A 19,970-nucleotide genomic window follows, 5' to 3' on the forward strand; every position below is an offset into this window, starting at 1 on the left:
CGACAGCACTGGCTTGTACTTCTTGCTTTGTGAGGGGTCCTCGTACTGAGTCCCCAGGGGGTTTTCCCCTTCACCACCAACACCCTGTAGCATTGTCACGACAAATGAATTAATTACATGTATAGAGCTACTAATTAAGCACAGGACTTGGTACACACACGCTCACCTCTTCCTTCCAAAGCGCATCAGCTTCCGTCCTAGGGTTGACCTTTGACCTCTTGCCCGTGGTAGTGAAGATACTAGTCGGGGCGGGCGCTTTCTCAGAAGTCGCCAGTTTGGTAAACGGTGTGAGCCAATCCTTCCCCGTCAATGCAGCCTGAGTATCAGCAAATAGAGACGCATTCTGGTCGGCAGCTTCACTAAAAGACAGTGCTGGAATAGTCGACATTTCAGATTCAGTTTCAATTTTTCGCCGTTTTCGAGTACTAAGGAAAGAAGTGGTGCTGGCTATTGGAGAGACTTTGATGATTTTTTTCGCAGGTGTTTTGCGTCCCGCTGCTTGTGTGGAGGTAGCCAGTGGTCTTGGTGTGAGTTGTGTGTTCGAAGCTCGACTAGGTAGCTTGCTCCGCACTTCAGATTCGCTGTCAACCTTGTCAACCTCTAACTGGTTTGTATGTTCATCATTGTCTAGACACTTCAATTTAGGGGGAGAATCGTTGATTAAAATTGAATTTCGTTTGCCATCAATATTTTCACCATCACGATCGTCTCGAGGTGCTGTGCTTAGTGATTCTTTTCGTGACTTTTTTGGTTGACTCTCGTCAATCGATTCATCGCAAACATCGTCTACTTTACGTTTTTTCCTCCCTCTTCCTTGAAACAGCTCATTCATTAGACTAGCCCCAGGGAGTGCGTTACTATCAGACCTCTTCCTTTGAGTTGAGCCAGGGGTCAAAGAGTTCAGAGCGAGCACACTAACGTTCTGGGATGACTGGCTTTTGCCCGGGTCTTTCTTTTCATTAGAGTCTAAGCTTGGGCCGAGTACGCACAAGTCTTGAGCTGATTGGTTGGATTTGACGGACTCTGACAGGACATCTTCTTGACTCTGATAGTGGATACGGGATTTCTTAGTTGGTGTGTTTCTCTTAAGGCTTAGACCAGGAAGTTTTTTTGAAGAATTAGTTTTGGAATTAGTTTCCTGAGAATCAGATTGTGAATTATCAACAACTTCTTCATCATCGTTTGTATCTTCGTACATTATTTTACGTTCTATTCTGATCTTCTTAGAGTTATTTTTGGCTTGAGTGGTTCGTGTCAACACTGGTTGCGTTGGTTTAATGAAATCTGTTAACTTCTGGTTGGTCATTGTTTTAGGGATGACATCACTTCTTGACCTCTGAGATTTGTCCGGAATACTATTATTAATTTTGGCTGCACTTTGACCTTCGTTAGAACACTTAGGGTGAGGTGGCGTCTCTGAAATTCTACTAGTTTTTGATTGATTTCCATCGGCCATTTTGGTTTGCGTTGAATTGCTTGATTGCTGGGTGCTCAGCGAACTGCATGTGTTTGGAGCAAGGATGGATTGTGAGGGGGTGGGCTTAATTTGTGATGGTGTGAGGCTGTGGGGTGGGCGGGCCTGTGAGGGGGCAGGTCCGGCTTGTGACTGTATGCTCTGAGTTTGGACCATTTGCGATAGGGAAGGCGGAGCCATGGAAATAGTGGCCGTCGATCCACCTGTACAAAATAATACAAATGACATGTACATGCATCTTGTACATTGAATTTGTATATACACATGTACATGTAGTAGACATGTACTATGAGATCTAGCCTACCGTGTAAATTTGGCAAAAAAGACAATTGATTCGCCAAGTTATCCTAAAATTAATTTGGCGCCAAATTTACCCGGTATAAGGTATAATTATAGTAAATTTTTCGAACTAGCATTTCATAAAAGAAAAATTGACCTGCTGGGACTAGGCTGCCATGGGAACCTGGTTATCAATGCCCAGTCTGTTGAAGATATTAGATACGGGAGACAAGCTCGATCAACAAGTTTAGCATGTCAAATCATGGGAGAGACAACCATGAAGCTGTACAATACAGTATTATACTATACGTAAGAAGTTTCCAAACTAACCAGAACTACGAGGTACATTTGTACAACAGATCTACACTTTGAACCCACATACAGTTAGGTTCACGTACCCTCTTTGCTCTTGGGGTTACAGTAGGTTTCTATGGAGATGTGCAGGAGAGCAAACCCCACCTCAGGCTCGGCAATGCTCCTCATATCTCGACTGAAGGGGGAGTAAACAGACGTTAGTCACAAGGCTAAGTAACTACATGTATTTATAACTGAAAAAGCAAATAGATTTGATTAAGTTGGCCATTCTCCAAGTACAATTACGATCAGCATTTTTCTCTTACAAGGAAAATGTGAATTTTAATGAATTTGGAATTAACGCTAAATTAAGTCTGCGCTAAAAAAAAAACATGTAATTGCCGAGCGGGAAGCGAGGCGAATAATCTTGCTACCTGATTCTGGCCCACGTAGATATAATTATATATAATATGTCTGTCACGGATGTGGGTTGGGCTCCCCCCGGGGGCGCTATAAGGCAATAAAGAAGCAAATGATGCACTTGCCTAGATGGGCGTGGCCACCTCGTACTACAATTACAACTCTGCAACTGAGCCAGTGCAACTTCTCTGCTCAGATCACATAGGCTAGCTGTCTCTATACAGCTGATGTCTGTGCATCAAACACAAGGGAGAGACAGAAGAGCCAGCTAGGCGACTGCAGGCAGATCAGCAAGGTCATTATATTAGAGGTATCTGTAATCACAAAGTAGATCTATACTGAACTGGCAGTGTCATGCCTGGCATGACATTTTTATTTTAGTGTAGAATCTAGTTCCTACTGTACAGAGAGAAAGTAAAAGTACAATGTATAATAATAATGTTTTATAAGCTCACAACAAACGTGGATCTGATACTAGACCTAACACTACACATCACACTTCCAACAGGACAAGTCGACTGCATGTCTGATCCTACAGTTACATGTATTTTCTTCACTTTTCATTTAGCTATTATTATCAAACATACAGAGCTTCCCGCGAGGCGCCTGCGTATATGTATACGTATGCCCTAGTAATTATACTTAGTACTAGCTGTACAGGATGCATATAGGCCATTTCCAGCGCCTATAGTACACATGGATCTACACGTACGTCGATGGTACATGTAGATTTTGTACCTGACAAGGAAGTCATTAACTTCCTCCGCCCACTCTATCTCATCGGAGCTACCCAAGTCGTCTTTGAGACCCACGACAATAGACTCCTTGACAACCAGTGTCTCCACGGGAACAGAGCGAGGCTTGTTGATGAGCTTACACTGAGCACCTGCTGCACTTAGACACACCTGAAGACTGGCCATCTGTGTGTGTGTGTGTGTGTGTGTGTGTGTGGGTAAGTGTGTGTGTGTGTGTGTGTGTGTGTGTGTGTGTGTGTGTGTGTGTGTGGTGTGGGGATTCCTAAATTAGCATCCAGTATCAACACTTGCTTCATACATGTAGCAACAGCACATTATGTACCTGACTTTGATTGAAGAAATAGAACACTCTGTCCTGGAACAATGTCCTCCTCTTGAAGTTGGGACTGAAACAAGTGTCAGATTTCCTCACTTCCTCGTCCACCACAGTGGGCATGTACTTGGTGGGTTTCGGCAGAGCCTTGTTATCACGGCAACTTGCTACAGCATCCCTCAACCAGGCTATAGTTATGATGGGCCTGCACGATGCTAGGGCACACACCACCTGTACGGAGGGAAACAGGAGATACAGTGCTGTACAGTGAAACTTAATCTCACGGTCACCCACTATAATACAGCCAGGTTAATGGCATGAGTTTTGACCTGTGTTAGCAGGCCATCTCTACAGCTACTGTTGGTCTGCCCAAGGGCGACAGCTACATGTATAGATACATGTACGTAGGGTTCACTGTATTGATCTTGCCCTATTGTGAAAGGCCTGTGGGCATGGAAATTAGAGCTGGTGTACCATTATTTATAACAATCCTGACTACCGTGATTCTAGCCTAAAAAGAATCACCTTGACAGTGACAGTTAGGGAAGACATGACGAGATGGCTGCACTCGGTAGTCCAATTTCCAGACATGCGACCACCTGCGAGTAAGCGAGAAACAAATATATATCACATACATCGTTGTGCATACTAAACTAGTACACAGTATGAAATACAGCAGAGCTCACTCTCTCCAGACTATCCATAGCAATGTACATATGTCAGGCAGGTTTGCAGTGTGCAACTGTTCAAGACTAACAAATATTCTTCTCTTTGGTCCTCCCAAGTAGAAGTTAAGGCTATAGTTTAGTGATTCACCTAACTCCTTGACCAGTTGACTGACTTCCCTCTTCTCAGCTGAAGGCATGCTGGAACAGCACAACACAAACGGTTCAAACACAATCCTGCGTGTGAGAAAGAGACATCAGAGCTACATGTAAGTATAGATCAAAGGTTGCAATGGTCTGCACTAGTCTATAAATTAATGGAGCGTATAATATTATATGTACATGCATGTACCGAGAAGGATCACAAAAGCACGTCATATAAAGACTATTGTCAGCAATACAGAAGTACATGTAAAGTAAATCCTGTCTATAGTGGTCGCTCTTGGGCAGATCGTGTAATAAAAGGTGACCCGCTAAGTTAAACACAGTTCAAAACACATACATGTGTGTAGCGATACAGTAACTATGGACATTTTAGGGCCGGCTGTAATACAGAGGGTGGCCTGCTAATAAAATTGAAACACATGTTAGAAAGACTTTGGAAGGTTGCCTGTTTAAAAGTGCATGCTGTTTAAAAGTGCTTGCATATCAGAACATCTTCTCACCGTGCAATTTGAAAATCATAGGGTAGACACAATAGACAAGTTTCACTGAAATACCTCACAAACCACTCCTCCTCACCTGAGGTTTCCAGAGGTGGGCCCCTGTCCGAACTTTATCTCCTCTCCCCCGCACAGCTGCACCTGTTCCCCCGGTGACAGCTTCCTTTTCCCCAGGTGGGTACCAAACTTGGATTCACAGTCTGTTAGAAACAGCGGACTCGACTGTAAAAAGAGAGAGAGAGTCTTGGATTGAGACTACGTGCACAATAATATTAAGTAGCAAATTACCAGCATACAAGCCAACCCTAAGCTTAGGATTTCCCTTTTTACAAAATGCTGTAAAAGAAGTACACAGCTAGGGATTTCCCCTTACAAGAGGTCCTAAAGCTACAAGCCAGATCCAGTGACCCATTAACTTGGCTGTATTAGAAAAGAGTGACCTGATTATAGGAGGACCACAATACACAGGTCTAAAGACATGCATACTATGGAGACTACTTTGGGCCCCAAATTAATCTGGCTGTATTACAGAGGGGGTGACTTGGCTGACAAATATCATTACAAAAGGTTGTATCGCTACAAGCCAGACCTTAGCTAGAGCTAATCATACCCTTGTCCGGTTGTCCACACGAATGAGAGCATGTTTTCTACTGATTGACTTGTCATTTGGAATGAGCACATCACAATCTATCATTAAAGAGACGAATGCACGACTCAGTGAATAGTACCATAAACTATGTGCACGCACCTTTTCTTCCGACAATCAGTTCTCGTCCTACTGGTAGGGACAGCTTGAAGCCTGCAGGGACAAGCACAAGCACTTACAAGGGTGTCAACCTAGCTATGGTATATATAGTACATAGTACATGTACACACACAATTCAGTTTCATGCACATGGCTTATTTGAGCTCGATATAATCAGCTTACTAGCATCTCTCTCGTTTTCCAGATACCACATGATAGAGCTTGAGCTATAAAAGAACAGAGTTGAAACCGTACAGCAAATTCAAAGGCAGAGCTCAGAGGGCAGAGCTAGAGCTACAGATTACAAATCTCTACCACATGTCTAGCGACTCCGCCCACTTTCTCTCTGTTTATCCTCGGGGCATGCGCACTGGTTGCTTCTTGACACCCAATGAGGTTATGTAAGAAAAATAATGGCGAATGTAAAGAATGATATATTTTTGAGCTTTTCTCAATCATAAAGACCTCTAATGTGCAACTGCGAGCAGTAAAGTGTGCATGAACTATTACTGAAGACATTTCTTGGTGGAAATTAGATCCCAAGCTTACGAAAGCTGACGAAATGGAAGAATTTATACCTCCACCCGAGGCCCCTGTTTTTCAACCGACTTTGGAAGAGTTTAAAGACCCTGTTGTATACATTTCTAAGATATGGCCTGTCGTTGTGAACACGGGTATATGCAAGATACGACCTCCTGCGGTGAGGCTTTAATATTGAGGTCACCTAAATACACAACATTTTGTACAGATTATAAAATCAATTTAAATACTAATCCTTTGTAATTTGGGTTGTTCTGAGTAACATGATACTCTATTTCTGTATACTATGAGCTTAAAATGCTATTGGGTATGTGTTTATACCTATTGTAAACGTATTGTTGATTTTGTTCAATTTGTTGCCCCCATTTTTGCCATCCAGGGTTGGAAACCTCCCTTTGCTGTTGATGTTGAGACATTCACGTTCACTCCGCGGATACAACCACTTAACGAGTTGGAGGTAAATCTTGTAGTAATTATAGTAGTAGATTTAGTATTTAGTGTTTTTGTGTACATCCTTTGTGCTGTAGTAATCTGCTACTGAATATTGCTTACTTTGTTTTATAGGCTAAAACTCGAGTCAAATTGAACTTCCTTGAAAACCTTGCAAAGTTTTGGGAACTTCAGGTAAGAGGCAGTTAAGTGTTGTGGCACTGTTTAAGTGTATATAGTGGCTATTGCTGTGTTTAAGTTTAAATTCATTGTGGTTACATTATTGTGGTTGCTGATCTCTAGTGTCATATGACCTTCTGATAACATTCACACAATTAAATTTTATTGTTGAGCAATCATCTGTTTACCACATTTGCCATCTTTAGCTGTCATGATAACCTCTGATAACCTCTGATAACCTCTGATAGCCTGAATGAATTTAGGTTTTTGTAAGTTTTTTTACAGTCACCCAGCCTTGGCTGTTAGAGAGGTGGTACAATTAATGCATGCTATGGAGACTTTGGGGCCCGCTGTATTATGGAGGGTGACCACAGTTGACATACTTCACTGTACATACAATGTATTGCACCACACAAATGGGCTATAGATAAGTTATTGTCTTGATGAGATTAATGAAAAGGGGGTGGAAACTGGTCACTATTGACTCACTAATCAGTTTATCATTATATCAAACTGTTTATGTTTACTCTTCAGTACATGTACAAACCAACTGAATGTGTGTGTGTGCATGGTTTCAAAGTTTTGAAATTTGAAACCTAAAGGTGTTACAGTAATGTGATTCATTAAGTTGCCCCTATGTGGGTTGCTGATGAATATAATTAATTTCCCTGTGCTAATTAAACGCTAAACTTGTGCTATTGTGTTGCATACAGGGTATTGTCTTCAAGATACCCAATGTTGACAGACATCCTCTGGACCTCCATGGACTGTTCAAGGTCAGAACAGTGTGTTGGATCATAACTACATCAATCTTGACATCACATAAGCCCTGTACTATTCGATCATTCTAGTATTATGCACATTCTTGGAATTCAACAAGAATGAGCAGTACAGAGGTGTATATATACAGCCACTCCCACATGGATGTGAGGACACAGTCCTAATGCAGTCCCCTATAGTCTATTTACTCTGTCTGCAATCATGCATATTATGTGCTTGTATGTCCGTGTAGCCAACATTTGGTCACCCTTGAGTCACCATTATGATCATGATTGTGTTATTCGAATGAGGATTCCCTTAAATTTGGCGTTACCCAATGGAATGGAATTTGAAAGTTTTGATTTGTGTACACAGTCTCATGACGAGTGTCAGTCTTGTGTTGTTTCATTGCATTGTTGTGGTTTGTGTTTCCAGGTTGTGACTAGCATGGGTGGCTATGCTGAGGTGTGCAGACTGAGGAAATGGGCCTCTGTCGCTAAAGAGGTGAGCACACACACACACACACACACACACACACACACACACACACACACGAGTAATAATCCTGCACTCCTTATTAGCTTGGTTTGTGACTATAATTATCATCAGAGTACGTTTATTATTGATTCTGAAAGTTGAATTCTCTTGTGCAACACAGTAGCTCCACTCAATTGGAAGATTTCTTGCTTGTATTTTGTAGCCTCCATGTACCGTATGAATATCGTGGTTGTAGTGTCCTAGTGACTGCAACCTGCTAACAAGATTCCTTTGGTCTCCTAACCATCAATCATGTAGCTATTCATCCATTACTAAGGCCCACAAGTCATGCCAACACACACTAATAATTATGACCCAAGTACAATGGTGTATGCTTGCGAGCACACAACTACAGGGATGTGCCCACACTGGTCGCTGGGGGTTAGCACAAACTACCTCTAAATAAAACAAACCCACCTGTTAGGCCTAGTTTACTATAACAATAGGCAAATGTGCGTATTAAATTTAGATTACGTATTGAAGATGACCCACATCAAAATTTCTGGGCACATCACTTTATTTACGTATCGTGATTATGTGGTACCATGTTTACACGCACACTACATGTATAATTATGTTATCATGCACTATAGCATCAATGTCCTCCACCCTCTAGCTCTCCTACTGTTATGTGACTGTGTCTGGTTCACTCAAGGCCAACTACGAGCGTTATCTCTACCCCTACGAACTATTTGAGATCAAGAACAACAAGCTTCAGGAGGTAGGGAAACTATCAGATCATGTACTGTGTAGTCTAGGTTGTACAGTGAAACCTGTCTATAGTGGTCACCCCTGTGTAGACCAGCAGTGGCTAGTACAAGGAGGTGGCCTGCTAACACAGGTCCAAACACATGCCTTGTAGACTTTGGGGTCCATTAACCGGGCTGCTTCATAGAGGGTGACCTGCTTTATACGGTGACTGCATAGACAGGTTCATGTACATGAATGACATACTAATGTAGAACATAATTATGCTATGACTTCGTTAATTATAGAGGGTGACTACAATACAGTTTAAATTTACATGTTGCTTACGTAGCTGTAGGTGTATTGACTGCATGTGTACACAAGTAAATAATGTCACTGTTCTCCAGTCAGTATATGCACATGTACAACTTGCTCCCACTGTATCTGCTCCAGGAGACAGACTCTTCTGTTGGTGGTGGTACTGGTAGTGGTGGTGGTGAGGAGGTCCACCAGGTGCAGAGCCCCGTCCCACAGAGAAGCAGCGCTAACAGTGTCAAGTATAAACTGAGACAGAAGAGAAGAAGGACGAGATCATCTGCTGAGGTGAGGTTGGAGTCATGTCCCAGCTCTAGTACCAGGACCATTTGCTCACGTATTCAATAGAAGTAGTTCGGCCTGGGAACTTGTCTTGGCAGGCCTCGTTAATGGTTGTGACTGAAATAGACAGGTTTCACTGTACACGTACTGTATGAAGCCAACAATGTACAGGTCATTGCAAGTCTAGATACATTATTTGTCTAAGTCGACTTATATACTATAATTATTATACATGTACAACCATAATCTCAAATTCAACACACTCACATTTGCCTCTGTTATGTGGTATACTAGGCGTAAAGGTGGTTATTTTTGCCTAAAGGTGGGGTAGTACATGTACCAACCGGGAACATCCTTGACTAGGCTGTACCAAATCACCTTCCCCTATTGCTACAGGACCCAGTAGATGCAGTGGAGTTGGACATGACTAACCCAGAATTCAAGAAGTTAGCCTTCACTGCCCCAGGGCCTAAGAACTCGTTTGCTCCAGTCAAACAGGACAATTATCGTCGAGTCAGCAAACAAAGAGAGCCACAGTGCAGTGAGTGTGCGTGCGTGTGTGTGTGAGGGATGATTCAAACTCTACCATACATTTATACTTTAAAGTGCTTCTGTACATGTATGTTGCTAGGAGGTAGCCTAAACATGCCAGGTTTCAGCTAATGAATATTGGTATCACGTGATTGAAGCATAAATATGAATTTTTGGTAGTCTAGTGACTTCATATGTGTTGGGTAATCAATCATTGATGCACAACCCTCACTCGAAATTAATATTATTTTTAAGAAAAATGCTGTAGAGTAGTGTACACTAGCTGATTTTTCCCTCTCTATACTAAGATTTGCATTTCAAGTGAAGTGAGAAGAGTTGTATCACATGTACTGTGTATTGTTCTCTACAGCACTGATTGTCAAGTCTGAGCCGATTGTAACCAGCGACTGCACATCAGCCCGGACCCATCCACCCCTTGTACCATCTCAACGGTACATGTCGGCTCGTACTGACCCGCCCTCCATGAGGAACATTAGCTCTCCCGATTCCATTCCAAATGGAACTGAAATGGAACATGACGGCTGTGCACCTACAGCTGATTACACAGGAACGGTCAATGTTAAAGTGGAACCGGGGTTAGAATCTGGAATGCAATCTGAGGGTGGTTATGTACCTGTACCTGTACCTGTACCTGAAGATCAATCTGTTCCGGCTTTTGTTGAGAGTTCAAAGGTCGAGAAGGAGCCAGAGTTGACTAGTAGGAGAGAGCGTGTGTTCCGGTGTCGACCTGAGGTACGCAGCTAGTACTCTGAGTGATTGTTTGTTGTTAGTTTTTTCATTTTAGCCTGCTTGTTTAGTGTACAAGCATGTGTATACATGTACACCTGTACTTCGGAATCGTTGTTGAGAAAATATACAATTAATTTCACTCTCTAACAATTCTGTCACAGTATGTCACGGTGTGCTGTATTTCATACCAGTTTGAACTTGGCACAACACTTTCTATTTTCCTATTTACAGTTGAGGGACGATCCCATTGATGCTGTCAAGTGCGTGGTGTGTGGGAGTGGAGACTGTGACGATGAGCTGTTACTGTGTGATGGATGTGAGATCAGTTATCACATGTTTTGTCTAGAGCCTCCACTCAGTATCCTGCCCCCGGGAGATTGGCGCTGTCCCTGCTGCGTGGCCGAGGTGAGGGAGAGAGCCACTCCTTAAATACAAGTCCACAATGATTTATGATTTTGTACAATGTGTGTACGTAATTCTGCTTGGGTCATGATCATGGCTATGTAGGTCTCCAAACTGTTACAACCTTTATCAATTTATTTATGCATATACATGTAGGTTATCATTTGTAACATGCTACTGTCCCCTTTGTAGGAGTGCAACAAGCCGCAGGATGCGTTTGGTTTTGAACAGGCTGAGAAGCAGTACACACTGAGAACATTTGGGGAGATGGCCAACTCATTCAAACAAGACTACTTTGGGAGATCACCACACGTAAGTAGCCCAGTGCTGCTAGTGTACGTTGTTAGCAACACTGCCCTCTTTTAGTTTTAATTATGATGACCCTTTACCTGTTTATTTTCTCTAGCAAAATAATGTTTTTATTATGGATGACCTTTTCCATGTTTTTTTGTCTGGTAAAGGGTAGTTAAATTAGAAAACTCAAATCGATGGTAAAGAATCATCAAACTAAAAAACACAAACTGGGCATACATGTACACAACACAGGTATTGTGTATAACACCTTGTCCATATTCACTACAGGATGTACCCTACTCCGCTGTGGAGAGGGAGTTTTGGAGGCTGGTTAGCTCTATTGAGGATGAGGTGTGTTGCAAGAAGGGTGTGCTCATTAAAAGTATGCTACTGAATAATTATGCCGTTAAGTCACAGCTTTATAGTACTGCAGTGAGTGAAACTTGTCCTGTGTATTGTAGTTTACCTTTGTCACATGTTATGTCTTCACACACAAACACACAGGTTGTTGTTGAGTATGGTGCTGATCTACATACTAGCAAGGTGGGCAGTGGTTTCCCATGGGAGACTACAGTGTCCGGACCAGAACAAGCAAAGTATGCCAACTCCTTGTGGAATCTGAATCGAATACCCAATGCTGACGGATGTGTACTCAAATACATCGATGCCGATATCTCTGGTATGAAAGTTCCCTGGGCATATGTGGGGATGTGTTTCTCGTGCTTCTGCTGGCATATTGAGGACCATTGGAGTTACTCCATCAACTACCTGCATTGGTGAGGGCTGGTACACCATTACTTGAAAGTTTGTAATTTCAATTGAGCTAGTTTGTGAGACACCACCTTTCAATGTACACATTATTGTGTGTACATTGCTGTTTTCACTTTACATGTTTACAGACAGTACAATTGTATAGTGTGTCCATGTAATACGTACACTGTTACAAATGTATACATAATGCAGCCAACATGGTGTGTTTTTGACCTGAGTGTGTGCTAGGCTGATGTTAGCAGCACCTGTTTATTACAACTACGTACTATTAGTCTGCCAGAGGGTGACCACTATCAGTTATCCTGCCTGATCATAAAGATGATAGTATTAATTCTTTCTTTGACCTCTTTTGATATTCATGCACTCCTGATATGATATATACAATACTGCCATGTACAGTGTACAGTATAACTGTCCATGTCCTCACGATCTCAGGGGAGAGCCCAAGACGTGGTACGGTGTGCCTAGTGCTTACGCTGAGTCTCTTGAGGCCACAATGAAGGAACAAGCTCCAGAGTTGTTTGAGAACCATCCTGACCTCATGCACGATCTGGTCACTACCCTCTCACCCAATGTGCTCATGAAGAATGGAATACCAGTGAGTTGGATTGGGGCTACATGTATGTACTCTGTAAATAGAAATAGACTAGTCAAGATTAATAAGTTTGTTATACACATTATAATATATGCAGTGTGTTTTGTATTAATAAATGATGCTGTATATGGATTGAGAGGAATGAGGAGAACTTGTAATTACCATCTTTCGGGACTGAAAAGAGCACATGTTGATACTACCTATGACAAACTGACCTCTCATTTAAATAATACTTCTGTTTATATCCCAGTGGATTTCATAGCACATATACATAATACTGCCCTCATGCACATCAACGCAAGGTCTAATCGTGTAATTATGCTCTGTGTGTGTGTGTGTGTAGGTGGTGAGGACGGACCAATGTGCAGGAGAGTTTGTGGTGACCTTCCCCAGGGCCTATCACGCCGGGTTCAACCAGGGCTTCAACTTTGCTGAGGCTGTCAACTTCTCTCTAGCTGACTGGGTGTGTAAGAGTAGAGAGTGTCATGGGTTGGCGAGTGATTGTTCACCCGCTTGAGCAAAAGTACATTAGGAACCCAACGTTTCACCCACTTGTATGCAAAATCTAAAAGAAACTCTTATAGTTCGTATGTTTGGTTATTTGTTTTCACCATTGTACTTGCCTGTACAGATATAGCCGTGTTAGTGGCTCTCTGTCACTAGTGGCCTATAGGCTCAGCATTGCCTAATTACCATTTAAATGCTTCCAGTACAGGCTAGTCGTACGATTCGATTTTATTAAATGTGGTTCCTCCTCATCAGATCTCTATGGGACGTGCCAGTATAGACCACTACCAATCTTTCAATAGAACTCCAGTGTTCTCACACGATGAACTTATCTGTAAAATGATGGCCACTGCATCGAACCTTGACCTTTGTCTCCTGGCCCCTACTTGTAAGGACGCTGCTTTTATGGTCAAGAAAGAGATGGACCTTAGGGAGTGCCTTGCTAGCAAGGTGAGTCGTTGTAGATATCGTTAACTGTAGCAGATTACTGATTGTGCCTCAAGCTTAATAATGCATTCTGTAGCCCATAATTATAGTGAGAGGTCTATTACTTTATATGTGTAGTGAAAAGATCTCTGACCAGTTGAAATGCATTTTTTGGGTAGTCTCATCTCAGAGGAAGTACGACACGTGTACAGGCTAAAATTGATCACATGCAACAATGACTTTACTGTTGAATTTTGGATGTGACCAAGCCTAATCGAGGAACTCTGTGTCGTGTCTGTACCTCCTCTGGTCTAATCTGATCTCCTCTTAGGAATGTCTATCAATGTGATCTACTCAACAATTTACACTATTGTGTGTAGATGGCAATGTGGCATGTGTGACTGTGACCTGTGGTGTGGTTGCTTCTGAGCATGCTCAGTACTGCATTTCAGTCACATGGCACAATGTGCCAGCTCCATTTTTATGAAGAACCCTTTTCTCTGTCTTTGTAGGGCTATACTCGTGAACAACGGGAGCTATTTGAGATTGTGAAGGATGAGGACAGACAGTGCTCAGTATGCAACACCTACTGCTTCCTCTCGGCTGTCAAGTGCTTCTGTCAGCAACGTGAGTACAAGTTGGTTGACTTTATACCGCTACCTGGTAGCAAGTAAGCTGTGCTTGTTTGTTAATAAAACATTGTGATTTTGCGATAGATTGTGGCTTCATTTTTACAGTTACTAGCAGCACACTTGTGTCAAAGGTCGATCTGTACTCATGGTACTCTATACCTCCTATACTGCAGGGAAGCTGGCTTGTCCCCGTCACTTTGAGAGGCTATGCGAGTGTCCACCCTCTCAAAAGGTGATCAAGTATCGCTACACCCTCCCTGAGTTGGAGGGCATGCTCTCCTCACTGGCGGCACAGGCAGCTGCGTACACCTCGTGGGTGGACAGGGTGGAGGCTGTCCTGGACTCTCCTGACAGCAGCAAGACTGGTGAGTGTGTGTGTGTGTGCATTCAGTGTATTGCATGTTGACTGTTTAATAGTATGTATAGTTTGCGTGTGTTTGCTTGAACACGTACAAAACCCCCAAAAATGGCTTTGGTTTAAACCCTGAAGATCAGAGGAAGATAGCCAAGGTCAATTATGCTTCCAGTGGACATTTTAATTGCATTCTGATCGTCTTTCTTTAGTACCTCCAACCCTTTGGAAATTTCACTGTGGTTAGAGGTAACAAAGAAAAAATAGATAATTATAATGCAATTAAATCCTCGGAATCAGGTTTTAATTGATGCTGACTATCCTCCTCTGCTGAACATGTGCTGTACCACCAAGGTACAAATCAACCGCCTAGAAAAACTATTGCACCATAATGCCATAAAAGAATGTGTGGTATTTTCGCGTGTAAATTGGAGAGCGAGTGTAAACCTCCACGTATGACATGTGTTGTACGTGTACTATATACCTTTCTGTAACTACCTGTGTTATTGTACTGGATGTGCATGTATATGCATTGCTCATAAAACCTTTATTTCCCTCCTCCAGAGCTCCAAGTGTTGAAGGACTTGTTAGCTGAGGCCACTAGTCGAGGCTTCACAAGCAGCGAGATCTATGATGAACTCACAGTCACGCTACAAGATGTTCAGAAGTGCATTGACACAGCTGCACAGATTGTGAGTGGTCGGCTTAGAGGGAAAGGAGCTGGGGGAAAGATGGTGGACGTGGGTGGACTGAAGAGCTTCCTACAGGAGGTGCAAGCATTGCCTTGTCATCTGCCACAGGCCAACGCTCTCAGGGTGAGTGTGTGTGGGGCTGTGAAAGTATTTTTATTTGGGTGTTGGATTGCTATGTGCACTGTGTATAGGTATAAGTACAGCTCTTTGCTATGGGTGTTTAGTTACTGTTTACACAGTAAGTGAACACGTAGGTGCAAGTTGAATGTGGTAGTAAAGTAAGCATCCTGGGCTAGATTACACTTCGTATTTGATGCTACAATATATGTACAGTGTATGTGCATTGAGAGGAATGAGGAAATTTTGTAATTACCATCTTTCGGGACTGAAAGAGCACATGTTGAGACTACCTCTGACAAACTGACCTCTCAAACTAAACCAGTAGTTTCATACAAAATTACCTTGCTATGTGTATACAGTGACCCCATTGTTCTTTTGCTGCCCCTTCTTCCAGGCTAAGCTGGCAGATATTGAGGCCTACCAACGTGAGGCAGGGTCGGCACTGGTGGATGAGACCACTCCTGACTCAGCCTATTTAGAAGAGCTGATCAAGAGAGGAGAAACCTTTGAAGTGTTTGTGCCTGAGATCAAAGCTCTCAAAGTGGTGAGTATACGTATAAGAAACATGTATGTATAAACTTACAGGGCCATCAGCACCTGACTGTATTTTAGAGGTGACCTGATTATATATACAATAGTAGTCTCCACTGTGTTATAGTATGTACATACATGTAGTGTTACCCCTCCCTCTCCCTCCACAGGCTCTGCAACAAAGCACTTGGATGAGCGAGACCATTACTCGACTGGAGGGGGACAGACTCACTATCGACACACTCAAGACTATGGTCAAACTGGGCTCCAATCTCTCTCGTGGTTCAGCCTCTGTAGAGGCCACTCTAGCTAGAGTCAGGGGGCTGTTAGCTACTGCCCTGGACTGGGACCATAAGGCCAAGGAGGCACTCAAGCAAAAGTGGGTGTTGGGGGTGCTACATTTATGAGAGAGTGTGTGTATGGATTGAGAGGAATGAGGAAAATTTGTAATTACCATCTTTCGGGACTGAAAGAGCACATGTTGAGACTACCTCTGACAAACTGACCTCTAACTTATAGTCACATGATGTACTGCATCATCAGTACGTATACTTTACACTGTACCCTGCTAAGATTGTGGATTTGAGATTGTATAATTGAAACATCTGTTCCCCCCCCCCCCCCCTTCCCCAGACCTCCTCGTCCAGTGGAGTACTTCACCTCTCTACTTGAGGAAGCCGATACCATCCCAGTTGTGCTCCAAGTAAAGAACACCATCAGTGAAGCCCTCATCAAAGCTGACAACTGGGGTGCAGAAGCTAGGAACTTAGTGGTGAGTGTGTGTATGTGTGCATACAATGTACAGTGTCATCTCTGTCTTATGTTAGTTACTGTAGGTGTGTTTGTGCTAAACCCCCCCCCCCCTCCCTTGTACTCTATATTATATACGTACGGTACATGTAGCCATCTTTTATTTTCTGGCTGTAATGACTGTATATGTACATTCCCCATCCCAGGAGTGCGATGGTCACCCACAGTACAACATCCTGAAGGCTCTACTGGAGATCGGTCGCTCCCTACCGGTCAAACTGGAACCAATACCACAGCTAGAGTCATGTTACAATGCCGCCAAGACGTGGTTCGATAGAGCCTCCAGAGCGTTCGTAAAGAAAGGCTCCCCACAATCACTGCTTGAGGTGTGGAGACTATGTACAGTGTATGATGCGTATGTGTGTACTCTTGGTGTAATACCCGAGTACTAAATGCTAGATATGAGAGGAATGAGGAAAATTTGTATATACCATCTTTCGGGACTGAAAGAGCACATGTTGAGATACCTCTGACAAACTGACCTCAATACATGTACTGTATGAACAATGTACATACTAACGTTGTGCGTTAGATCATCACTGGCTCACTATTTCCCTGCAGGTTTTACTCCCTCGAAACAAGGCTAGTTGCTCCCTCCGACACGTGAACAAGGGTATCAGAAAAAGAGTAGAGACGGAGTTTACCGATTGTGACAACCCACTAACTGATGTGCTGGGGGACCGTGAGAAAGAGATTAGCAAGATCCACGAAATCGAAGACATGGAAAAAACGTTTATCATAGAAGTTCGGAACGAAAATACCCAAAAAATGGAGCAGGACGAAGCTACAAAAGGGGGGAAATCGAGTGCGCCACCCGTTGTATATTGTTTCTGTCAAAAACCAGAGTCTGGCTATATGCTCCAGTGTGAACTTTGTCATGAATGGTACCACGGCACGTGTCTACGACTACCAAAAGGCAGGCAAGGCACGGAGAGCAAGTGGACACGATTCTTGTGCTCGTACTGTCAACGTACACGCAGACCTCGACTGGATACAATCGTCTCGCTGCTTATTGCACTACAAAAAGTGCCTGTTGCATTCACAGAAGGTATAGCTCTTCAGTGCCTTGCAGAGAGAGCTATTGCTTGGCAAAAGAGGGCTAGACAGAGCATTGCGAATATAACAATGTCAATCGAGGCTTCAAGGACACAGCAGAAACGAATTCAAGAGATCAAAGGGCATATTTGTAAATGGAGGAATGAAGCGAAGTCTGAGCAGACAGGACCTACTGATAGCATCCAGGCACAACAATTGGCCAGCTCAGCAGGTGAGTGTACACCTACTATACATGTAGCTATTATTGGAATGCTCTTTAATTATCAGATAATGTGTTTAACAAAAGATTAGAAATCCGTTTAATTGGTAAGAGTATACCCCTTTTATTCCACCACTCCAGGCTCTGTCCTGATCCACTACGAGACTGAGCTGGAGAGACTAACAGCCAAGTATGCCGGTCTGAACTCAGTTAAACGTTCCACCCTAGACACGCTACTCATGGAGGGAGACTTGTTGGAAGTCAATATGGATGAGGTGCAGCAACTGTGGCAACTCCTGCAACAAGACGCTCACTTGCTGTCTGCATTTCAGAAGAAAGGAAACATGGAAATTGAGGTACAGGTTTTGTCCAACTACATGTGTTCTCGTTATTAGTGTCCTCACATAATTGTGTACTGTGCATGTTATAGTGTATAGGTATTGAGAGGAATGAGGAAAATTTTAATTACCATCTTTCGGGACTGAAAGAGCACCATGTTGATACTACCTCTGACAAACTGACCTCTCAGTTGGGCTATAAATACCCAAAGCTACTACGTTTTCCAGTGACAATGTACATTAATGTAATAATTTGTCCCCTCCTGTAGCCATCTGCGGCAGAGGAACAAGACAAGCGAAGACGTCGAAAGAGAAAAGAACTCTCTCCAGCCCTCAGTACGAGCAGCACCACCTCCTCAGATGCTAAACCACCAGGGATCAAGAAATTGAGACGAAAACCACCAAAAAACAATCCTAAATCTATCAGAAAATCCAGAGCCCAGTCTGCAGGCAGTGCTAGCTCTAACGATGGTCTCGAGTGCAGTGAGGATGTCGAGGAGGAAGAAGGTGAATGTTCCGCTACAAAATGTCGACAGCCGGTGGCCGAGGAAATATCGTGGGTGCAGTGTGATTCTTGTCAGGGATGGTTTCACTGCCTATGCGTGGGAGTCACAAAAGAAGTGGCTGAAAAGATCGAGAGCTATTGTTGTATCACTTGCAAGAGTGGATCCATTCTGAAATCGACACTTCAAAATAGCATCAGCGTTACTACTAGCCCTGGGAAACGAAGGGGTATGCTGGAACTACAACGAGCACTCCAAAACACTCTATCAAATTCAAAGACTTGAATATTACAATTATGTGTGTCTGTCATGTGTACTCGCCAGAAAACTTAATTCCACATCTGTCTATATTCTCACTCGATCATTACGTTTAATCTTTGAAATCACTCTAATTATTGTCGCTCCTTATTACCTTTTATAACTGTCACAATTACTTATTGTGTACGTCTTCTCAATTGGACAATATTATTTTATTGCTTCCAAAATCCTGGAAAATAATTAAGAAAGTGATATAATTCTGAGTACAATTTATCAATCGTGGGTATAGAAAAATACAGTACATTGTGCATGAGACGAACATGTTTAGTTTGGGCATCTGACGTTAAAATTAATTGAACTGTCTATTTCTTTTTTTTGCCTCCTTTCTTTTTCTTCTTTCCTTTGCTGGCACCTTCCCAATTGTATCCTCTGAACTCGAGGAACTGTACTGGTCCGTGGGAAATATAATAAGCGTTCATCATAGCAACGTAACTCAGAGGGTCGGCAACTACTGGAGTCGGCTTGTCTGTTTTCGACTTTTTTTTCCCTTTAGATTTTCCTTTCTTTTTACCCTTTCCTTTCTTCTTACCGGCACCTTTCTTTTTTGCTGGCTGTGTGTGTGTACGTGTGTTACAAGGTGTGGTGGTTACTGCACTGTGGGAATGGAAGGTTGCAAGTTTATAGTGTAGGAGTACGAGTAAAAATACTGATATAAAACCAAGCAAAAATGAATACTGTACACATGTACGTAGCGGTATTATTATGCATAGTAGATGCAAACACCTGTATATTTATTTTTGCAGTTCAGTCAATTGCCCAAAATTATATTCGTGCAAGCATGCACCTACTTACCACGGGCATGGCTCC

At 42.8% G+C, this 19,970-nt stretch overlaps 2 protein-coding genes and 3 non-coding genes across 5 annotated transcripts in view; 4 read left to right on the forward strand and 1 right to left on the reverse strand.

Annotated features, from left to right (window-relative positions):
• The window catches only part of LOC135346093 (nibrin-like), a 7,712-nt gene extending 1,762 nt beyond the window's left edge, over positions 1-5,950 (reverse strand). The window contains exons 1-11 of the mRNA XM_064543591.1: positions 5,791-5,950; positions 5,611-5,661; positions 5,473-5,549; positions 4,942-5,084; positions 4,352-4,437; positions 4,061-4,134; positions 3,545-3,766; positions 3,206-3,387; positions 2,152-2,243; positions 167-1,677; positions 1-84 (exon numbers count right to left, since the gene is read on the reverse strand). The exon at positions 1-84 is cut by the window's left edge and continues 42 nt beyond it. Coding sequence (XP_064399661.1) covers positions 1-84; positions 167-1,677; positions 2,152-2,243; positions 3,206-3,387; positions 3,545-3,766; positions 4,061-4,134; positions 4,352-4,437; positions 4,942-5,084; positions 5,473-5,549; positions 5,611-5,661; positions 5,791-5,821 — 2,553 coding nt within the window. The 5' untranslated portion in view covers positions 5,822-5,950. The remainder of the gene's footprint in view (positions 85-166; positions 1,678-2,151; positions 2,244-3,205; positions 3,388-3,544; positions 3,767-4,060; positions 4,135-4,351; positions 4,438-4,941; positions 5,085-5,472; positions 5,550-5,610; positions 5,662-5,790) is intronic.
• A 29-nt stretch (positions 5,951-5,979) lies between these two features.
• Positions 5,980-19,366, forward strand: LOC135346092 (lysine-specific demethylase 5B-B-like). Its single transcript, XM_064543590.1, has 26 exons — positions 5,980-6,307; positions 6,527-6,604; positions 6,712-6,771; positions 7,470-7,532; positions 7,951-8,019; positions 8,669-8,773; positions 9,193-9,342; positions 9,733-9,877; positions 10,238-10,620; positions 10,849-11,022; positions 11,212-11,331; positions 11,602-11,664; positions 11,818-12,089; positions 12,520-12,682; positions 13,023-13,142; positions 13,442-13,636; positions 14,125-14,239; positions 14,418-14,609; positions 15,161-15,411; positions 15,803-15,952; positions 16,110-16,318; positions 16,573-16,711; positions 16,896-17,075; positions 17,311-18,016; positions 18,146-18,360; positions 18,612-19,366. Exons 1-26 carry the CDS (start codon positions 6,170-6,172, stop codon positions 19,128-19,130), a joined length of 4,974 nt encoding a protein of 1,657 aa, XP_064399660.1. The 5' UTR covers positions 5,980-6,169; the 3' UTR covers positions 19,131-19,366.
• On the forward strand, positions 15,635-15,717 carry LOC135347170 (small nucleolar RNA SNORD96 family). Its single transcript, XR_010398304.1, has one exon. It is a non-coding gene; the product is annotated as a small nucleolar RNA SNORD96 family (small nucleolar RNA).
• On the forward strand, positions 16,367-16,449 carry LOC135347169 (small nucleolar RNA SNORD96 family). Its single transcript, XR_010398303.1, has one exon. It is a non-coding gene; the product is annotated as a small nucleolar RNA SNORD96 family (small nucleolar RNA).
• On the forward strand, positions 18,448-18,530 carry LOC135347163 (small nucleolar RNA SNORD96 family). Its single transcript, XR_010398298.1, has one exon. It is a non-coding gene; the product is annotated as a small nucleolar RNA SNORD96 family (small nucleolar RNA).
• Positions 19,367-19,970: the final 604 nt, after the last annotated feature.

This window comes from Halichondria panicea, chromosome 13 (assembly GCF_963675165.1).
Source record: "Halichondria panicea chromosome 13, odHalPani1.1, whole genome shotgun sequence".
NCBI classification, from domain to species: Eukaryota; Metazoa; Porifera; class Demospongiae; order Suberitida; family Halichondriidae; genus Halichondria; species Halichondria panicea.